Source organism: Mustela putorius, unplaced genomic scaffold (assembly GCF_011764305.1).
Source record: "Mustela putorius furo isolate JIRA1106 unplaced genomic scaffold, ASM1176430v1.1 tig00004039_pilon_pilon_pilon, whole genome shotgun sequence".
NCBI lineage: Eukaryota > Metazoa > Chordata > Mammalia > Carnivora > Mustelidae > Mustela > Mustela putorius.
The window spans coordinates 1,046,041-1,068,454 of record NW_025422174.1 but is presented as its reverse complement, the minus strand read 5'-3'; the positions used below and the strand labels follow the sequence as shown (position 1 = coordinate 1,068,454).

General features: G+C 51.9%; 1 protein-coding gene and 1 long non-coding RNA gene across 2 annotated transcripts; one reads left to right on the top strand and one right to left on the bottom strand.

The window, feature by feature from the left end:
• Positions 1-487: 487 nt before the first annotated feature.
• On the bottom strand, positions 488-9,635 carry LOC123389841. Its single transcript, XR_006604478.1, has 2 exons — positions 9,506-9,635; positions 488-1,015 (listed from the first exon to the last, which is right to left on the bottom strand). It is a non-coding gene; the product is annotated as an uncharacterized LOC123389841 (long non-coding RNA).
• Positions 9,636-10,078: 443 nt separating this feature from the next.
• CUNH16orf54 (chromosome unknown C16orf54 homolog) lies at positions 10,079-12,463 on the top strand. The gene is made up of 2 exons (XM_004773895.3): positions 10,079-10,215; positions 10,656-12,463. Exon 2 carries the CDS (start codon positions 10,656-10,658, stop codon positions 11,346-11,348), a length of 693 nt encoding a protein of 230 aa, XP_004773952.1. The 5' UTR covers positions 10,079-10,215; the 3' UTR covers positions 11,349-12,463.
• The last annotated feature ends 9,951 nt before the right edge of the window (positions 12,464-22,414 follow it).

Here is a 22,414-nt window from a genome sequence, read left to right as displayed (position 1 = left end):
TTAAGACATTTTTAGGGGCTCCTGGGTGGCTCAGTGGGTTAACGTTTGCTTTGGCTCGGGTCATGATCTCAGATCTCAGGGTCCTGGGATGGACCCGTGCATCCAGCTCTCTGCTGAGCAGGGAGCCTGCGTCCCCTCTCTGCCTGCTGCTCTGCCTACTTGTGTTCTCTCTCTCTCCCTCTCTCTCTCTCTGTCAAACAAATAAATAAAATCTTAAAAATTTTTTTTATTTTTATTTTTAAGGGGACTCTGGGTGGCTCAGTTGGTTGAAAGTCCAACTCGGTTTCAGCGCAGTTCACGATCTCACGGTTATGGATTGAGCGCTAAGTCCGGCTCCACGCGGGGCATGGAGCCTGCTTGGTTTCCCTCTGTGCCTTTCCCTCTGCCCCTCCTTTGCTCTCCCTTTCTCTTTTAAAAACGTAAAATAATAATAATAATCATCATCATCATCATCATCATCATATATTTTTTAAAAACCCAATGAATATTTTTAAAAATTTTATTTTTAAATACTGTCTACATCCAGTGTGGGGTTCGAACTTACAACCCTGAGATCAATTCAAGCCATCCAGGAGCCACGAACCTCTGTGTTTTTGCCTTCAGCCTCCATTCCTCTTACTGAAAGGCTTGATCAGTTGCCAGCTCTTTGTGTTTTCCTTTGTTTCCTATATTTGTTTAACTCCTCACCAAGAATAATCACCCTCCAGAACATATAACATTGTAACAATATCAAATATTGATACAACGATATCAGTGGGAATGAGGTGAGGTCATTCCACCAGGATGTGATCATTCTTGCTGTGTCAGGAAGAATTCATCTGACAATATGAGCGGATTTCATTTCCCCCATACATCACATGAAGCTTGGTCTTCTGCTTGAGCCCTTGATGTGTTCTGCAAACGCATGAAATCGGGCAGTGCAGTGTGCCCCGGACGGGCTGGGACGGGCTTGCCCCCTCCAAAGCCTGGTGCCTAGGGCGAGTTATTTTACTTCTCTCTGCTTCTGTTTTCTCATCTGAAAAAACAAACACAGACAAAAAAGACCGATGATAATCTTGCAGGGTTGCTGTGGTTCTGAAATAGTTTATGTAGGTAAAGCTCCAGAACACTGCCTGATGCAAGCAGAATGCCGAGGAAGAGTGCTGCTGTTTCTCTCTCTGTCCTGTGCAAGTGAGAAAATTGTAAAATTCTTAATTATTCCGCACACGTGTCTACCTGCCTGCGTTTCTTTTTTCTTCCTTCCTTCCTTTTTCTTTTCTTTCTCTTTATTTTTACCGCTCGTGATTTAGTTATAAACCTAAATCGTATATTGCTAGCCTCCCATTCATACACTTTAATCTTGTTCTTTTCTTTCCCTGATTCGATACTTCAATACACTGCAGGCAGACTGGAGCCCCAAAGCCCCCTGCTAGTCTGCCTGAGGCCAGACTCACTGATTTTACTGCGTCCCAACTCGGGTCCTTTCCCATCAAAGTTATGAGAAGTCACGTCTCTGCTACCATCATCTCATTTTCCTGTCTACTCAGCTGATAGAAGAATAAAGGGGGGGGGGCGCCTGGGTGGCTCAGTTGGTTGAGTGTCTGCCTTCAGCTCAGGTCATGATCTCAGGGTCGTGGGATCGAGCCCCACATCGGGCTCTCTGCTTAGCGGGGAGTCTGTTTCTCCCCTTCCCTTCCCACTCCTGCTCACGTGCTCATGCTCTCTCTTTCTCACTCTCTCTCTCTCAAAAAGAAGAAGAAGAAGAAGAAAAAGAAGAAGGCAAAATGGTCAAGGCCAAGATAGCTTGAACTGAACATCATCAAAAGCATTTACTAAGCATGCGGAGGAAATGGAAATGAAGGGTCGTGCTCTGTAAGGTCCTCTTCCCTAGTGAGGACCAAACCCAATCAGACCTGTCTTTGGAAGGCCATGAATCACCATAGCCTGACACACAAGGATTCGCTCAAGCACAGCTGAGGGGACGGCCAGAATGGCAGAGTAAAAGCAGAGAAGCCGGCTGAGGTCTGGTTCTACCCCTTTCCTTGGGCAAATTACTTAAAAGTCTCAGAATCTCAGTGTCCTTGTTAGAGAAGGAAGGATAAGAACCACCGCCGGGGTTATTTGAGAGGATGAAATGAGACATACAGGGGTGCCTGGCGGGCTGTGACTTCGAGAGCTATCTCGGGGCTGTGACTTCGAGCCTCACACTGCGTGCTGAGATTACTTGAAAAGAAATGTTCTTGGTAAATTACTAGGCATGTAGAAGGGTCACAGGCCAGGAGCAGGGACACTGGAGGAGTGGAGACACTGAAACAAAGTAGGAGAACGAGCGCAGGGGACAGAGTGGTTCACAGTGTCCTTCACCGTGGGAAGGAAGCATCTGGGCAGACCCGGCTCACAGGGACAGGAGGAACCAGTAAGAATCCCCAGGCAAGCCATGAACAGAGCCACGAACGAGCATGGTGTTCGTGATTGCTAATCCATCATTTTGGGGTGGGGATAAGGAGCCAAAGGGACCAGCCCCAGTCTCGGAGGCTGAAAGTGAACCAGGAAGTGAGCCAGAGCTCCCGCTTGAAGGCATCACCTTTCGGCACAAGAGAGAGAAAGCGGATCTGCTGATGGCGAGAGTTGAGGCTTAGCCCCTAAGGCAAAGCTCCGTAGGGAAGCTGTGAGAGGTCTGGAAGAGCTCCTGGACGGAAGGGAAAGAAAGAGCATCATCGCCCAGATCCACGTGACATCGCGGCTGAGGGGACCAGCTGGAGTTAGGGGTACGACCTGCGGTGAGTTGTGTGATTGTGTCCCATGGGGCTCACCAACCCTGCAACAGAACCAAAGGAAAGTGGTTCTAGGGGTCCACGGCAGAAGATTTATGAAGAAGGTCGGTGGGGAGGACAAGGCTGGCAGGTGCCCGAGACAGGGCGGTTGGAGCAATACACAGAGTCGACGGTGCGGGGGAAGCGGGCTGGGATAAGAGGGGCTCCAGGACGTGCGCTCCGAAAACGGGGTATCAGTCAGGTGCACCAGCGGTGGGTGTGGGGATGTGGAGACTCAGAGTCTGGGGAATCTGCTGGTCCCTGTAGAGCAACCCTGAGTGGTAACGAGATTTAAGGTCGGTCTCTGATGCGAAGGGACGGATCCTTCATGGTCTTTCAGAGATGGGAAGCGGTGCTGGGTCGAGATGGAAAGGCACAGAACGGCCGAACGCCTGCTTTCCAAGGTGCCTTATACAAACTATCTGCTGTTGCCCCCTCATAGCCCCTCGGGTTGGGAATTTTTGAAAAATGGAAACCAAATAGATGGTCTCATAGCTGTTGAGCCAGGAATCTCAGATTTAATCCCGGGGCTGACTGGTTCCAAGACCCAGATTTCCCCAGATCTCCCCAAAGAGGTGGCCTTTGAGACCTTTGTAAATCATTTTTATCATTTTCTAAAAATATTTATTTATTTATTTGAGAGAGAGAGAGCACGAACAGGGGGAGGAGCAGAGGGAGAGGGAGAAGCAGGCTCACCACTGAGCGGGGAGCCCAATACGGGGCTCGATCCCAGGACCCAGAGATCATGACCTGAGCCGAAGGCAGATGCTTAACCCACTGAGCCACCCAGGTGCCCTCTCAAAGGTTTTGAAGGAGGAAGGTGATAAGTTCAGAAATGTCTTTTTTAAAATGACCCTGGAGGGGCGTGCCTGGGTGGCTCAGTGGGTTAAAGCCTCTGCCTTCGGCTCAAATCATGATCTCAGGGTCCTGGGATCGAGCCCCGCATCGGGCTCTCTGCTCAGCGGGGAGACTGCTTGCTCCTCTCTCTCTGCCTGCCTCTCTGCCTCTCTGCCTACTTGTGATCTCTTTCTGTCAAATAAATAAATAAAATCTTTAAAAAAAAAAAAAAAGGCTGTTGAGACAGACAGGTCACTGACACTAAGGGGTGGCTGTGGGGGTGGAGAGGAGTGTCACATTTGCAGGGTATCTTCGGTATAAAATCGCTCGGACCAGTTGATGCTGTTGAAGGGGCTGAGGAAGAGGAAAGATTTCAGGATAATGCAAACATTATCACAGGCTGACCCTGATCACTCCGACAGCTATAAAGGAGACTAAACTCAGAGGGAGGAGATGGTAGATTTTAAAAGGCTTTATATTATGAAATACTACACAACCATAGAAAGGTAAAAAAAAAAATAAAAAAGAGGAAACATGCTGTATAATAATAATGAAGGCATTTTTTACTTATTACCTTTGAGTTACCTGTGGACTCTAGCTGGAAGTTCTGTTCTAGAACAGAGTTCACAGGTGTAAGATTATGTAAATGAGCACTTTTTGGTCTCAAGTCACAGATACACCACCCACACAAAGGGAAATGTATTATAAGGACCCAAGAACCCAAGGACAGGAGTGAAGCTGGGCGTCAGGGAGGAACTAGAACCAGGGACTCCTGGCATCAGAAATGGTCTCTCCATTGCTCCGTCTGCAGGCTGGTGCCTCCACTTCTCTGGTCCATGTGATGGGAGTGGGGTCACAGAGAGTTCCTCACTTTTACATCTAACAGGTGCAATCGCCCCGGCAGTCATTCCCTCTCAGACCTGAAGTTCTGAGGGAGAGAACTGCCTGGTCCAGCGGGCAGGAAGTGTTGGCCCAGTAACTCACGGCTAGGAGCCGGGTGACATGGTAGGAACCACTCAGAAAAGGTGCTTCCCCCCATGGTCCTGCTCCTGGGAGAACCCAGCAAGTGCCCACAACAGGGCAGAAGTGGCTGGACTCCCCCGAGGACAGAGGAGAGCAGCGGTTCTGAACCTGGGCTGCATGTTGGAATCACCCAGAAAGCCCTAAGAAGACTGCCTGGGCCCCACCTCCTGGGAGGCTCTGACGGTCTCCATCTGGGGTGTGGCTACATCGTCAAACGTTTATTCTCCTCTCTCTCTCTTTTTTAAAAAAAAGATATTGTTCATTTTTGCGAGAGAGAGTGAGAATGCACAAGCAGGGGGAGAGGGACAAGCAGACTCCCCGCTGAGCAGGGCACAGGATCCCAGGATCTTGGGATCATGACCCCCTCTGAAGGCAGACGCTTAACTGGCTGAGCCACCCAGAGACCCTACAGCGTTGAGCTTTTTTTTTTTTTTTTTTTTTTTTTTTTAAAAAAAAAAGACCTTCCCTTGGGACGCCTGGGTGGCTCAGTTGGTTGGACGACTGCCTTCGGCTCAGGTCATGATCCTGGAGTCCCGGGATCGAGTCCCGCATCGGGCTCCCAGCTCCATGGGGAGTCTGCTTCGCTCTCTGACCTTCTCCTCGTTCATGCTCTCTCTCACTGTCTCTCTCTCAAATAAATAAATAAAATCTGAAAAAAAAAAAAAAAAAAAAAAAAGACCTTCCCAGGTGCTTCTGCTGTGCCCCAAGCTTGTGAGGTTCTGCCTGCGCTGCGCTCCCCAGATCACCTGGAGTCTCTTACTGGCCAGGTTCCGGGCCGAGCCCTAGATCCCCAAGCCAAGGCACTCCCAGGAGATGCTGCCCTCCCCTGCCCTTGGATGGCTCTGGGTTCAAGTGCAGCGCAGCCCAACAGAGCTCTGTGTGGCCGGGGAACATTCTTCAGCCACGCCGCAGGGTCCGGGGGCCAGCACTGGCTGCACACGCCCACTGAGTACCTGAAATGTAACTAGTGAGACGGAAGGACTGGAGTCCTTTATTTGAATTACACTGAATTTGAAGAACCGCACGTGGCTGATGACCACTGCATAGGACAGAGCAGGTGTCCTGGGTCTCAGCTGCGGGGGGAGGGCACATCCCAATGGCTTGTGACCTTTCCTCACCAACCTCAGTGCCACTGCTGCTGCGGCTGTTTTGCCTTCCCCAGCTCAGGCCCTAAAACGGTGGAAGAGATCCGGGGTGGCGTGGGGGGAGGGTGGGGACAGAGGGATGAGGAGTGCGCGCTGGAGAAGACCCCCGGGCGATTCTGAAGCAAGTCCTTACTCATCGGAGAGCCGTCCAGTTACAAACCTCCCCAAACCTAGTGACCTGAGGCAGTGACACTGATTTCTCTTTTTTTCTTCCTTCCTTTTTTTTTTTTTTTTAAGATTTTATTTATCTATTTGATAGACAGAGATCACTAGTAGGCAGAGAGGCAGGCAGAGAGAGAGGGGGAAGCAGGCTCCTTGCTGAGCAGAGAGCCCGATGCGGGGCTCGATCCCAGGACCCTGGGATTACGACCTGAGGCGAAGACAGAGGCGTTAACCCACTGAGCCACCCAGGCGCCCCGATACTGATTTTTCTTATAAATCTGTTTTTTTTTTTCTTTTTAAGATTTTATTTACTTATTTGAGAGAATGATTGAGAGAGAGAGCATGAGCCAAGGGAGCAGCAGGCAGAGGGAGAGGGAGAAGCAGGCACCCTGCAGCACAAGAAGCCTGATGTGGGCGGGGCTCGATCCCAGGATCCTGAGATCATGACCGGAGTCGAAGGCAGACGCTGAACCCACCCAGCCACTGAGGTGCCCCAATAACTCTGTTTTCAAGAGGACTCCGTGGGGAAAGCTTGTCTCTGTTGCACTTGACGTGGTGTGGAAGCTGGGGGAGAGTCATCTGAGGAGTGGCTCACTTAAAGTGGCTGATGTTGGCTGTCATTTGGGACTGCAGCGGGGACTTGGACCAGGGCACTTGCATGCATCTTGCTTGGGCTTCCTCACACATGGCGACTGGGGTTCCAAGAGGGAGCATTGAGATATATAGCTGATAGATGACAAATGATCCATCGATAGACAGACAGCAAGTCCAAGCCATGTGGGAGCTCTGCCCCTTTAAAAATTATTTTTATTTTTTAAAATATATATATTTTAAAGATTTTATTTATTTTCAGCGTAGGCTTGGGATGTGCTGTCAGTTCTACTCTCTTCCATTCATTGGAAGTCAGTCACTAAGGCCAGCCTCTGGTCAAGAGACGGGGAGTGGGGAGGGCACGGGGCAATGGGGGAGGCGGGGGGGGGGGGCATGACAAGACCCCACCCTATGATAAAAGGAATGTCAAGGAATTTGCAGACATGTTTTAAAACCACCACATAGGGGCAGCTTGGTGGCTTAGTAGGTTAAAGCCTCTGCCTTTGCCTCAGTTCGTGGTCTCAGGGTCCCGCATCGGGCTCTCTGCTCAGCGGGGAGCCTGATTCCCCCTCTCTCCCTGCCTGCCTCTCTGCCTGCTTGTGATCTCTCTCTGTGTCAAAATAAATAAATAAATTTTTTTAAAAAAGTTTTAAAACCACCACATACACTTAAGAGGGAAGAGCCCCTTGGACAGAATTCTGCACACGGCAGCCCACAAGCCCGCCATCTAGTCTAGGAGAATTAAGTTTTCTCTTGCTGGTTCCAGGTACAATCAGGTTGCCCCCTGAACATCTACCCCCAGGAGCACCCCATCATCAACCCCGAAGACACCCCCCCCACCAAGGCTTGTTTAATAGACTTCTGACCCAGAGATTTCTCTATCGCTCACACTCCTTGAGTAACTTCCTGATTTCTGGTTTCAGAAACTCTTGAGCAGTGCAGTGGGAGGAACCTGAGGGTCAGGACATCTGGGGTTCTGATCCCTGCCATGCAGAAGGTTGTGAAAAAAAAAAAAAATTGCAGGCTGGGGAACCTGGCTGGCTTAGTCAATGGAGCATGTGACTCTTTCAGGGTTGTGAGTTTGAGCCCCACGTTTGGTGTAGAGATTACTTAAAAATAAGTCTTTTTTTAAAAAATAAAATCTTAAAAAAAAGAATGCAGGCTTATTCGGGAATGAGGCAATCGCAAGCCATAGTTTCCTTCTCTATGTTTCAATTTTCTATATTATTATTTATTATTATTTAGCGTATTTATTGTAGTAAAATACATACAACATAGATTTTTACCATGTTAATGATTTTTTTAAAAATATCTTATTTGTTTATTTGACACAGAGAAAGATCACAAGTAGGCAGAGAGAGAGGGAGAAGCAGGCTCCCCACCAAGCAGAAAGCCTGATGCGGGGCCTGATCCCAGGACCCTGAAATCATGTCCTGAGCCGAAGGGAGAGGCTTAACCCACGGAGCCACCCAGGCGCCCCCATTTTAATGATTTTTAAGTGTACAGGTCAGTACACGGCTGTGCGACCATCACCACCATCCATCCTGAGAATGTTTCGTCTTGTCAAACTGAGATTCTGTACCCACTAACGACAGCCCCCGTGCCCTTCCCCGGAGCCTCTGACAACCTCCATTCTACTTGCTTTGTCCTCGGGACTTTGCTTGCTCTGCAGAACTCGTACTAGTGGAATTCTATCGTATTTGTCCTTCTGTGACAGGCTTATTTCACTTAGCATACAGTTTTCTTTTCTTTCTTCTTCTTTTTTTTTTTTTTTTTTTACGATTTCATTTGTTAGAGAGCGTGAGTGAGCACGAGCTCACGAGAGAATCAGGTTCCCCGCTGAGCAAGGAGCCCAGTGTGGGACTCCATCCCAGGCCCCTGGGATCATGAACTGAGCTGAAGGCAGACGCTTAACCAACTGAGCCACCCAGGTGCCCCCAGCATATGGTTTTCAAGGTTCACCCATGTTGTAGCAGGTGTCAGACTGTCCTTCCTTTTTAGGGCTGAATAATAGTCCGCCGTGTCTGTGCATAGGTGGGTATGCATTCGGCCTTCTGTTTATCCTCCGTTGACAGACATTTGAGTTTTTCCCACCTGTTGGCTGCTGGGAATAACACGGCGAATCAACAGTGGTGTGCAAATACCTGTTTGACTCTGTGCTTTCAGTTCTTCTGGATATACATAGAAATATCATTGCTGGATCACCGGGTAATTCTATTTTTAATTTTTTAAGGAACTAGTTAAAAAATGTTAAGAATTTTTTTTTTTTTAAGTGATAGAATTAAAACATACAGCAGCATCTGGATGACTCAGTCAGTTAAGCATCTGACTCTTGATCTCAACTCAGGTCATGATCAGGGTCATGAGATCAAACCCCAAGTCAGCCTGCATGAGGAGCATGGAGCCTGCTTGGGATTCTGTCTGTCTTTCTCTGCACCCGCCCCGCCCCCACCCCAGCCTGCACAGGACGCAAGCCTCCAGGACGCAGCAAGGGGAGTCCGGCTGCCCTTGTGACCATCTGGTAAGACGCTTACATTTCAGTGGACATTCATATTACGTATTGTTTAGCCTTTCTTATTTGATGGCTGTCATTTTGCAAAAGAAAATATGAACCCTGAGTAAGAGTTGCGTTGTGTTTGGTTGCTTGCTGGACTAGGAATTTAGAGCTGTGCTTCTCCGGTCCCTAACACCTACATGGGCTGTGCGACCTTGGGCACGACATGGCCCTTCTGTGGGGCCTGCTCGTCATCCGTCTGCCATCGAGTCAAACTAGACCATCTCTGAAAGGACCCAAGTGGCTGAGGACTCTCCCTCATGCCCCGCCCCCAGGCTCCTCTGACCCCTGACCCCAGGAGAAAGGACCAGGGTGGCAAATGTCCAGAGCCTTGGAGATAGGCCTCAGCCCGACCGTGGGTTCTTCCCAGAGGCTTTACTCCGCTCCTACCCACGCCTCACCTCACAGATGTCTTCCGGCCAAAACGGAGACCACAAGGCCTGAAGATAAGGAGATGTCTGTTCATGAGAAGGATGGGGAAGGCTGGAGGGGGGTGTGGGCTGGGCAGCAGGAGCAGGTTTGGTGGGGTCCTATGGGCAGGCAGGGGACAGGGCAACCCCCTACGGGGGGAAGCCAGGAGCCTCGGGGCTCTGCAAACCGACCTCCTTCTCTGTCTCCGGGTGAATGTTCTGGGGCCTGGGGCCTGACTATGGGGTGAGCCGGAGTTCAGTACAACCGACCACTGCCCGGTTCGGGCCCCGCCTCTCTGCAGGAAGTGCCTCTCCACCACACTGACCACATCCCCCCAGGTCGCCTAGGAAACCCCACTGGGCCTGGAGGAGTTGGGGCACCGTCGCCCGGCAACAGGTGGTGCCCTCCCTTCCGCCCTCATGCGGGGCCGCCGCCCGGCACCCTCCTGCACAGGGAGGAGAGCTCCGAACAGAGAGCCAGGAGCCCTGGGGCTGCGCCGGGGCGAGGCCCCTGTAGGTGTGGGGCCCGGCGGGCAGAGGCAAGCCAGGGAGACGGAGTCGGTGGGGACAGCCACAGGTGCGGTGGGGACGCCTGACGCCTAGCACGACAGCAAGCGAAGCGGAGCCTGGAGAGAACAAGACCTGCTTCACGGGGAGAGTCGTGAGGCCGCAGGAACGTCCACGGGGCCAGCCTACGGCGGGTGGGTGCTCACCCAGGACGGGAGCCGGCGGGGGGCGGGGGACTCTGATTTCCTTACCCACGACTTCCTCTGAGGCTCCAGCAAGACCTAGGGCGCAGGGGTGGGCGGGTGCTAGGGCCCTTAGAGTTTTGTCTGAGGCACCCCTGGGTCGTAGAGGGAACCAGGGCTTCTGGAAGCGAGCTGGGTGGGGAGCCTGAGCAGGAGTGTTGGGCTCCCGGCCACAGAGGGGCCCTGGCTCTCCAGGCTTCTGTCTCTCTCTTGCCCTTTTGGGTCCCCTTGGCTCCTCTGTCTGCCTGGGTCTGCTTTCCAGGCCAGATACTGAGCCCCTTGGGCCTCTGCCTCTGTCCTCACTGGGGTCCGGACACTCACTGCCTCTCGCGCCCTCTAGGCCGTGCCCACCCAGTCTCGATGCCTTACTCTCCCCACCCTTGTCTCTCCAGATGCCTTCCACTCCAGAGCAGCCCTTTGGGCACACGGGGGGCCTCCCTGTGCCCGAGATGGGCTCGTGGCCCCCGCTGCCGTGCGGACCCTGCATCCCCATCATGCTGGCGCTGGCCTCCCTGGCCGCGCTCTTCCTCCTGAGCACAGCCGTGTTGGCAGAACGCCTGTTCCGCCGCTCCCAGCACGCAGACCCCAGCCACCACGCGCCCACCCTGGTCTGGCGCCCGGGAGGAGAACTGTGGATCGAGCCCAGGGGCACCCCCCGAGAGCGTTCGGAGGACTGGTACGGCTCTGCGGTCCCCCTGCTGATGGACCGGGCCCCAGACCCTCCCACCCCGGGGGGCACCTTGGAGGCCCGGGCAACAGCCCCGCCTGCCCCCTCTGCCCCCCCCACCCCGTTAGCTCCCCTCACCCCTCCCAGCTCCTTGGGCCCCCACACCCCACCCAGGGCCCCAGTCCGCAGCACCTTCTGGGGACCCCAGGCCTTGAACGAGAGGCCCTGCGCCCCAGGCTTGGTGAGCTGGGCTGAGCCGGAACACAGGCCAGAGGCCACCGTGCACTTGGGGAGCCCCCAGGCCCAGAGGCAGCAACTAGGAAGCCCTGATCTTGAGTGGGGCCCCCAGCCTCGGGTCACCCTGGAGCAGATCTCCGCTTTCTGGAGGCGCGAAAGTCGGACCAGTGTGGGGTTCTGAATCCCCACGGCCTGGGGGATTGGCCTCCCAAAGACCCCTGAGGAAGGCCCTATCTCAGGGAGTCTCTCTGAGGCCTTAAAGACCTGAAGCTGATACCCGGGGCCCCAGGAAGAATGCCCGCCAACGCGCTGCCGGCCTTTTACATCTGGATTTCAATTCCCTGGATCTGCCCCTATCCCCCAGCACAGGCTCCGTGTGGACAGAACTGGTGCTTGAGGGGAAGCTCAGAAGTGCTCCCTTTGGCTGCCTGGGGCTGCAGCCTGCCGAAAGCAGCTCGGAGAACTGGGGGTGGGGCCCACTCTGGGCCAGAAGCCACCGAAATCATGTTGCAGATTCAGAGCTCAAGGTACCAAAGAGGCAGAAAATAGCATCATCACGAGGCTTCCACCATCCTTCCCTGTGCACCTAAGATGCCAGGATCGAGTGCAGGAGTCCCATGGATGCTGAGTGTGGGTGATGAGGGTCTGTCCCACCAGCAGGAGAGGACAGGAAGCCAGCCTCCTGGAGCCACAGATCACTCCTTCAGAAAAACACACACACAGAGGTCAAGACCAGGCAAAGGAACATCTAATTACAGCTCAGCTGTGGCTTTGACCCCCAACTTGCAACAGGGACTTGGTCAGCCAAACTGGAGAGGCCCCTTCCTGGCCTACAGCTGGGACTTCGCATCGATGGCATCAGCGGCAGCCGGGGTGAGAGAGGCCAGTGGAAAGGAACCCTGCCCGAGGACAGAGCGGCTCCTGATACGTGGCTACTAGCTCCCCTCCCTCCCAGCTGTGGCTCCCCTCCCTCGCAGCTCAGCTCGCTGAATCAGTCCTGAGAGACAGATCTGCCCCCAGGCAGGCTTATTTAAAAGGCTCCACCCTGGAGAAACGGAGCCCAGAGCTGTCCTTGGCCGGAAAGTCGTCTCTCTGGGCTGACCTCCTCTCTGGGATCGGAGCCAGGAGCTGGAGAGAGGGAAGGAGTTTCCATTCCCAGGGGGTCCGACTTCCCCAGCTTCAGGCATGGACGGTTGGGATTTTTGTCCAATCGCTTTACCACCTGTCCTATTATTTACTTTATGTTTTTCTTTAAGATGACTTACTATTTGCTTAATAAACTTATTTTGAAAGGAACCTTTTTGGTATCACTTCTGCAAATGGAAAACCAGTATCACTTGACATAAATAGAAGGTCCAACAGGAGAAGAAATATATTACAAGGTAAACAAAGATATTACAAGGTAAACAAAGATACTACTTAGACCTTGTTCCCTCCGCGCTGGAAGCATTCATTGACTCAAAGATCCGTTCTTTGTTAAAAGAAAAGGGAACCAAAGGCTCAGCAAGGGTTAGGGTTAGACGTTCTGTACCATCCCGCAGCCTCCCCCAGCCCCGCCCCCAAGTACTGAAACGGACTGAGAGTCGCGCAAGGGAGGAGCCATCCTGTGCTACTTAATGGCCAGGAAACCACCACCCCCACCACCACCACCCCCATCCCCCCACCCCCCCCACCCCCCCGCTCCCGGTTCACACCCAGGAAATGCCGCTGGACAGGGGCCAAGAGTCAGCTCTTCCTTCCTGCTCAGGAGAGCCTCAGAGCTCTTGGGCCAGACCCCTGGATGCTTGAAGGAAGGAAGTGGAAGGAACACTCTGAGCCAGGCCCTGGGGCCGGAGGAGTCAGACCGAGCCCCGCTCTCCAAGAGTTCAGTCCCTCCAGTGGCAGGGTTGGGGGTTGTAAAGTTTTTTTCCGGCGAGATAAACACCACACCAGGCAAAGCGGGTGCAAGGCAAGGTTTATTAAAGGGTCTCTCCGGTGAGGTTTCAGGGCCCAGGTGAAGGGGAGCCGGGAAAGCTGCGCCGGGAGGAGGTGGGCACCCTCGGGCGAGGTCCCGCGACTCTGGAAAGCAGAGTGGGGGAAGTCGCGCCCAAGGCAGGGAGGAGGGGGCTTTTAGGGGGTCTCGGGGAAAGCTCAGGGGTCTTTTGGCAAGTTTCCCTTATTCGGATATCCCGCCGCTCATCGGGATCCCATTGGTCCACAGGAGCCCGGGGCGGGGGTCTCAGGGTCCTGCTTGGGCCTTTGTTCTCCCGTCGGAGCTCAGTCTTGTGGCGGGAACTTTCTGCCCCTTCCTGCCAGCCCAACAGGGGTTGAACGGGGTGACCTGAGACAGAGACACAGAACTGATCCAAGCCAGGGCTCAGGGCTCCCGCCCCATCTCCGTCCCTCAGGAGCTGGATAACGGTGTCACTTCTCACGGTCACGGGCAGCTGACGGGACCGGTTTGCGGGGACTCTGCCCACGGGGACCAAGGAGTCGCGCAGGGAAACACACAGACATGCGGTGCTCACCCCGCTCGCCATCTGGCTTGGCCACCCACGCACTCGGAGACTTCAGGAAAGTGGTGGTTATGTTACTGGGACTCACGCTCTTTCTTGGCCCAGGAAACTTGAAAGTTGAGCGAGATGCCCTATGCAGACTTTTCTAGCTTGACCTCTAAGCCAACAGTGACATGAAGGACAGGTGTGCACGTGCATGGATGAACGTGAGCTTCCCGCCCCCGTCGCGCCCCCTCGGCTGTCCCCAGAGTCACGTTTCTGTTCCCAGACCCAGACCAGGGGCCACCCGTTCCGGGAGCCCAAGGAAAGGGGAATGGACTGCCAGGCTGGTGGATTCAAAGGGTGTTAGATTTACCCTTTATCCTTCCTCTTTGTCTTAAACCTCTGCCTCTCGTTTTTAACCGCCTCTTGTTACTTTCTCACATTGAGTTCGTTTTAAAATTCTTCCTATAACTCTGCTGTCTGGAGTCCTAGGGTGCTTACTTTCAATCATGACAGATGGTTTCCTCTTAAGTTTCTAATTTGGGGGCTGTGAACTCAGAGTCCGCAGGGCCTTATCAGTGGGAAGCCACATGACTAGGTTTGAGGGTGTCTTTCTAGAAAGGTTCCGGGTATGCTCCCCTCAAGGATGCTTCAAGGGTATGCCCAACCCTGGACCATGTTATTTGTTCACTCTATCTGGCTTTCCATGACCCTGCAGCTGGTGTCAACTCGAACCCCAAATCTGAGCCAGGGCAAGCCTTTGGCTTGCCGGGAAAGATTTTCTATTGCCATCAGATCTCGGTGAAGCCGGCAAGGTTCTTCTGTGCCCTCTGAGCTGATGGAAATATTTTTTATTTAATTAAATTAATTAATTTATTTGACAGAGAGAGGGACACACAGCGAGAGAGGGAACACAAGCAAGAGGAGTGGGAGAGGGAGAAGCAGGCTTCCCGCAGAGCAGGGAACCGAACTCGGGGCTCCATCCTAGGACCCTGGGATCATGACCTGAGCCGAAGGCAGACATTTAAGACGGAGCCACCCAGGCTCCCTGATGGAAAGCTTTTTTTCCCAGTTAACTCTTTCACTGAGGGTGTCCCCCTCTTAGGAGGGAGGAATTTCATATAAGGGTCCCTGTTTTCAATGGCCCAGGAGAGACCTCATCTCCAATCTCTAGGTGAGGGTAGAACCCAAGTCCCTGTGTTGCCAAGATCTACAGCCTCAAAGCTCTGGTTTTTTAATTTCCTCTTTGTGGGGGGGAATCCCCTTCCTTTCTCGAAACCCAGCTGTGCGTTCTGAACGATGTTTACTTGATCTTTTGCCGAATTTCTACATGTTTCCTGGTGGAGATGAGCCAGTCAGTTTACACCGTTCACAACATCACAAGACCCAAACTATTCCCTCTATACACAAGTTCAAATCTCTTCCACCTTAAGACAACCAGCCAACCAACAACCAATTCTCTAGTTCACCACATGTGACCTTCTACTGCCTTCACGGCCAAACTTCTGGAAAGAGCTTCTCTCCTAAGAGCCTACATTTCTCCTCTCCCCTTATGCACTCACCACAATCATGAACGATGTTATTAATTAATTAATTAATTAATTAACAGAGAGAGAGAACGAGAGAGAGAAAGCACAAGCAGGGGGAGCAGCAGAGGGAGAAGAAGCCTCCCCGCTCAGCAGGGAGCCTGATGTAGGGCTCAGCCCAGGACTCTGGGATCAGGACCTGAGCCGAAGGCAGAGGCCCAATGGACTGAGCCACGCAGGCATCCCTGACCTGCACAGTTTAATTAAAGAACGCTGTATAGCCTCCTGGGTGGGCAGCATTAGACGTTTTGGTTCTTTCCTTTTCTTTTTTTAAAGATTTTATTTATTTATTTGACAGAGAGAGAGATCACAAGTAGGCAGAGAGGCAGGCAGAGAGAGAGGGGGAAGCAGGCTCTCCACAGAGCAGAGAGCCCGACTTGGGGCTCGATCCCAGGACCCTGAGACTATGACTGGAGCCAAAGGCAGAGGCTTACCCACTGAGCCGCCCAGGCGCCTCGTTTTCTTTCTTTTCTTGACCCATGCTCTTCACCTGACTTCTATGGCTCCACGCACGCCGGATTTCCCTTCCCGCTGCCGGCCGTCCTCTCGGACTTGTCTGTTCTCTGCCTTCCTCACTGGTCCGTCCTGGACGGCTTCTGCTCTCTGCGGCCACACTTCTCCTGAGCAATCTCACTGGGACCTGCTGTCTCAGACCTGACAATCCCTAAGTCTCCACTGCTACCGGCTGGCGGATATGGTCCTCCCATGCATACGCTCTGCTCTGCCGTTATTCCAAAGGAATAGTAAGAATGGGAGAGCGGGGCGCCTGGGCGGCTCAGCTGGTGAAGCAACTGCCTTTGGCTCAGGTCATGATCCCAGGGTCCTGGGATTCAGCCTTGCATTGGGCTCCCTGCTTAGTGGGGAGCCTGCTTCCTTCCTCTCTCGCTGCCTACTTGTCATCTCTCTGTCAAATAAATAAAATCTCTTAAAAAAAAAAAAAGAACTGTGCCTACCTACCAGTGATTAAAAAAAAAAAAAAAGAATGGGAGAGAAACAGGGTGACTATGAGAAGACGATCTCAGATCCGTTCCACAGCTACCGCTGGGGACAGAGTCAGCATTCCTCCCCAGGATAAAACCAGAAATAAAGAAAAGACAAGGGTCATGAATTCACATGGGTGAAGAGGTCAAGCAGGAGGCAGATGGCCAAGGGGACCAGGGGACAGAGTTGGGAAGGATCACACGCCGGTCTGTAGGGACAGCAGCCACTCAGCTCTATGAATCATGTTTGTCCCGATTTTCCAACAGAAGCTGGAAATCTGGGTTTTTAGGTAAAATCAACCAAAACGTCGGCTGCTTTATATATATGTGTGTGTATTCTAATAAAAGCCAAATGAAGGCAGTCTGTGGGTCATGTGTGGTTCATGAACCGTCAGTTGAAGGTCTTTTTTTTTTTTTTTTTTTTCCTTTTTACATAGGCTGCATGCATGGAGCCCAGCACGGGGTTTGACCTCACAACCCAAAGATCAAGACCTGAGCTGAGATCAAGAGTTGGATGTTCGGGACTCTTGGGAGGCTCAGTCATTAAGCGTCTGCCTTTGGTTCAGGTCATGATCCTGCAGTCCTGGGATCGAGCCCTGCATCTGGCTCCTTGCTCAGCAGGAAGCCTGCTTCTCCCTTTCCCTCTGCTGCTCCCCCTTCTTGTGCTCTCTCTCTCTGGCAAATAAATAAATAAAATCTTCAGAAAAAAATTTTTAAAAATTATATAGTGGTGACATTTCACCACTCTATAAAAATACTAAAAACCACTGAACTGAACACCTCAACAGGGTGAATTTTATGGTATCAAATTACCTCTCAATTTTCTGTGTCTACATTGAGAAGAGGGGATTAGATATATTATTTAAAGTTATAATGATAATCAATAGAAAGACTACCAATAAAAGGAAACTGAACACAGGCACCCAGCTGGCTCAGTCAGTAGAGCGTGGGACCCTGGCTCTCGGGGTCATGAGTTCAAGCCCCACACTGGGTGCAGATTAGTGACTCAAATATAGAGATAAAATTAAAATTTAGAAAACAATAAAACTAATAAAAATAAAGAAAAGAAAAAGTGAGCATAAGCTAAATTCTCTGTCCTTCATGTACAGAGTCGATAGAGCTTTCAAAACTATAAATCATCATCTTTTTTTTTTTTTAAGATTTTATTTATTTATTTGACAGACAGAGATCACAAGTAGGCAGAGAGAGAGGAGGAAGCAGGCTCCCTGAGAAGTGGAGAGCCTGATGCGGGGCTCGATCCCAGGACTCTGGGATCATGACCTGAGCTGAAGGCAGAGGGTTCAACCCACTGAGCCACCCAGGCGCCCCTATAAATCATCATCTTTACAATTCAAGAGAGGCCCCAGAAGAATTCGAAACAACTTCTTAAGAGTGAGTCTCTTCAGGGAATAGCAGTGAATAGAGATTTTTACTTCTTCATTTTATAACCTGATAACTAAATTAATTAACATATGAAAAATAAAGGCGAAGATAAATTAACTGTCAGAAAAGATGTATGAAGCTTTTTTTGGTTCTATCTTAATTATTCTATGCAGAGCATTACTGAATTGTTGCCACGGAACAGGTCACGGAAACAGCTCTCCTGCACCTTCTCCAGCTTCCCCGGTGTACTTTTCATCCATTGGAATTAATTAGATTGGACTTAAAAAAATGCAAGGCTTGGGGCGTTTGGGTGGCTCAGTGGGTTAAAGCCTCTGCCTTTGGCTCAGGTCATGATCCCAGAGTCCTGGGATGGAGCCCCACATTGGGCTCTCTGCTCAGCAAGGAGCCTGCTTCCTCCTCTCTGCCTGCCTCTCTGCCTACTTGTGATCTCTGTCTGTCAAATAAATAAATAAAATCTTAAAAAAAAAAAAATGCAAGGCTTACTTTAGCCCCTGAAGTCACTCGTCTATTTGGGTAGTTTACCTACTGGGGCGCCTGGGTGGCTCAGTGGGTTGAAGCCTCTGCCTTCGGCTCAGGTCATGATCCCTGGGATCGAGCCCCACATTGGGCTCTCTGCTCAGCAGGGAGCCTACTTCCCTTCCTCTCTCTCTGCCTGCCTCTCTGCCTGCTTATGATCTCTGTCAAATAAATAAGTAAAACCTTAAAAAAAAAAAGATTTTATTTACTTATTTGACGAGAGAGAGAGAGATCACAAGTAGGCAGAGAGGCAGGCAGAGAGAGAAGGGGATACAGGCTCCCCACCGGGCAGAGAGCTCCAGGAGGAGGGCTAGATGAGGGGCTCGACCAGGCGCTCAAATGAGGGGTTCAACGCGGGGCTCGATCCCAGGACCCTGAGATCATGACCTGAGCAGAAGACAGAGGCTTAACCCTCTGAGCCACCCAGAAGCCCCTAGTTTACCAAAAATATAAAACTGTGTATGGACAATCCTTTATGTAAAATGCTGTGAAACTTCAGTGAAATCCCCTTCTGGCTCATAACATTCCAAGAAAATGAAGCAAATCATGGAAAAAGAAATGATAAACTATGCTTGGTTCTTGGGGAGATTACAGCGAAGGCGCTATTATTGTTGTTTTGTAATGCGGGAAGAATTATTTTTTTATCCAGCCTCTAATAAATCAGCATCGTCCTTCACATATTGATATATTAGCCCAATAGAAATGCTTTCCTTTGGCTAAAGAACAACCAAATATCAAGAAGCAAGGGTCTTGGGGCGCCTGCATGGCTCAGTCGGTTTAGCGTCTGCTTTCAGTTCAGGTCATGATCTCAGGGTCCTGGGATGGAGCCCCGCGTTGGGTTCTCTGCTCAGTGGGGAATCCACCTCTCTCTTCCCCCTACTATGCTCTCTCTGCCTCAAATAAATAAATAAAATCTTAAAAAAAAAAAAAAAGCAAGGGGCTCGTGGGATCACTCTTCACTGGTATTGTCTCGGGCTTTGGAGTCTCTGTGCTGAATTGCTGGGAGAGAGGAAAGAGGTTCCCCAGCAACCCACCCACCCAGAGTCTGTCTCCCCCGATCGATTTCCAGGAGGGCTGTAGGAAGATTCCAGGGACCTGAAGAGCCCTCCCTACCCGAAATGCAGAAAGCCCTCATCCCCCTGCTTCAGTCCCATTAATCCAAGTGAGCAGTTGAAGACCTTATTCACAGCCTCATGGTGAGATTTCCTTTGGTACTTTGTAGTTTGGTCTTACAAGCTGCAGCACTTAGGGCCGCAGCAAGCAGGTCTTAAAATGTTACTGAGTAACTGCCAAAAAGATCTATTATTCAGGAAGTGATTGGAACAAAGTACAGAGGTACTGAAATATTTATGGAATTTTACCTACCATATTGTCTTGAAGGGCTAGCAATAAATTAATACATGTGTCCACACCACATAATACCACAGTGGGTTTTTTTTTTTAAAGATCCAAAGCTGAATTGCTTTCAGATACCAAGATTGCCTTGCCGTCCTTAAATGCTTTCCGTTTTTAACTGGGATCGGCCCGCTCCGACTCCGCGCCCACGGAGTTCACAGACTCCGTCAAGCTGGTTTGACCTCTTGCCTTCCCCGACGCTCTGGATCGGATGCCCCAGCCGGGGTGGGCGGGCGGGTACACGGAGGTCGGTGCCTGACTCTGAGCCCGGGCATCTCCGGAGCACACGGGGCCTTAAAAAGTCAGAGAGACCCGGAGCAGCTGGATGGGGACCTGGTGAGGTGATTCCGCTGGAAAGGCGGGTGGTAGAAGGAGCCTGGCCCAGCTCTCCTCGCGCTCACTCCTGAGCAGATGCCCGGGGTACACTCGCGGCCTCCCTGGCTGCGGTCTCTGGAACCCAGCAGGGAAGGCGGTGGGCTCGCGGTGCCCTCTGGTGGCCACGAGGGGACGGGGTCGTCCTAGGTACAATCATTTTTATTGTCCATTTCTTCCAACCCTGCACGCCCACGAGACTATAAAGTCCACGAGGACAGGGACTTGGGTCTGTTTACTCATTGTTGATTATCCAGTGTCTAGAATAGTGCCTGGACCATAATAGGTGTTCAATGCACATTTATTGAACGGGGCGGCTGGCAGGTTTCCAACCCTGCTCCACCACTTTGTGGAGGTAGGACGCTGAGCAGCTCTCTGAACCTCCGACGTCCTCAGTCTCCTCACGGGGAAGGAGACGCCCACCCTCACCCCTCACGAGCATGGAGGGAAAGAGACCTGCCCGGACGGAGCAGGGGTGCTCAGTCAATGGGTGTCCCCTTCTCACCCACCAGACAGCGCTGGGGAAGAATTCTATGCCGACCGCGGCACCCAGTTGGATGGGCACATTGCCATGATGAGCATGGGCCTCCGCTGGGCACGGGGCAGCTTGGGGAAATCCCCCAAACCTAATGCCAGGCTGGCCAGGGAAGAAGGAAGTGGAGCCGGCTAGGGTGCTCCAGGTAAGGTAGGAGAGTCCTCCTCTTCCGATCCCCCCCTCAACCTCTGGCCCCCACCCGCACATCCACACCCAACTCTTCCTACTGCCCTGAACCCATGGGGCTCCATCTGCCCTCTGGGCCTTTGCACACACCGCTTCCCCTGCCTGCATTCCCTCGTCTCCAGCCCCATTGCCACGACCCACACTCGAGGCTCTGAGGGGCAGCATCACCCTCATCCTGGGCTCCCTGAAGCCGCCGCGGCCCCCTCACATGCATCCTTGTGCAGTGGACTCGGTCTACACTGCAAATATGCTTATCTCACTTTCCAGCTTTAGTCCGATTGTTCTCGGAATCGAGTCCAAGTCCTCCGACCTACCATCTTGTGGTCTGGACCCAGCCCAGCTCCAAGCCATCTCGTCTCTCCTGATCCTGTCTTCAAATCTTCCACCAAACAATCCAAGCCCTTTCCTACCTCTGAGCCTTGCGGTCCCTTCTGCCTGGAAATCCACTCCCTTGCAAGGAAGCCAAGTGCTACTTTTGCCTGCCCAGGATCCCTTTCCTTTTCCTCTGATAATGGGAACCCCTCCCAGCTCTCGGATCTGGAGGTGCCCATCGGGCTGACCATTTCTGCCTTTGAGGGTGAGCTTGATCCCCAGCCTTCTAGAGTCCTTTTTCTTTTCTTTTCTTTCTTTCTTTCTTTTTTTTTTTTTAAGATTTATTTATTTATTTGAGAGAGAGGGAGTGAGAGAGGGAGAAAACACAAGCTGGGGAAGCAGCAGCAGGAGAGAGAGAAGCAGGCTCCTTGCTGAGCAGGGATCCCGATGCAGAGGCGGATCCCAGAACCCCAAGATCATGACCTTGAGCAGAAGGCAGCCGCTTAACGGGCTGAGCCACCCAGGCACCTCTAGAGTTCTTTCTCCTTTTTAACGGGGTGCTGTGGATGCAGCACATTCCCAGGTGGCTGCAGCCCACTGCTCTCCATCTTATTCCAGCTTCTCCCATTTATTTTATCTGCTTGGGTCCTGGAGGCATCTGGGTTTGAGATTCCTGGTACACCTCTCCCTTCTGCCTCTGTCAGGCTCTGGTTCCCTCCTAGATCCCAAGTGTTTTGCCTTCCCATTCCTACTATGTCCGTGAATCCTGTGTCCATGAATCCTGATTTGCTTATCTTGATGCCCAGAAGTGCCCCTGGTTCTGTGGGCATTCAGCTATGCCCCTTGGGGGCTGAGGAGCTGAGGCTCAGAGATCTAACTAAGTCCCGTGGAGCCGGGAAGTCTGTCTCACTGAGCATGACTCTTTTTCCTGGAGAAAGGACAGGAGGCCCCAGTGCGAATTAAAAGAGCACAGGTGCAGCCCCATGGGGTGTCTCTGGGCTGTGTCCTGGGAGAATGGTCCCTTCAGGTCAGGGCATCACCAAAGGCAGTGGCTCACCACTTCTACCCAGTATCTTTGCTAGATTCATCCCCACTATGTGCTCTGAGCCTGCCCACAGCCGTGGCTCACACATAATTGCTGTGTGAGGGATGGTCTTGGCTTGTTTGTGCCTTTCACATCTGAGATGAGCTCATTGCTTTCTTGATCTGCCCCATTCCTGGCAAGGGTCTGTAGGATTGAGGAAGGGGCCAAGGGATAGGTTACCTCCATTGAGGCAGACTGCGACCCGCAGCCTCCCCCTGGGAAAGGAGCTTTGTGGATGAGCTGTTTCCCTCTCCTTCTGGCAAACGGCAGAGAAGACCGTGGGTTCTGGGAGCAAAGTACCTCTCCAGACTGGAGTCTTTCCAGGAAGAGTCACCTCAGTTACCACTTGTCCTGGGGAGCTCTCCTGTCGCGTTGCCTCCCAGAGACAGCCTAGAAGGGT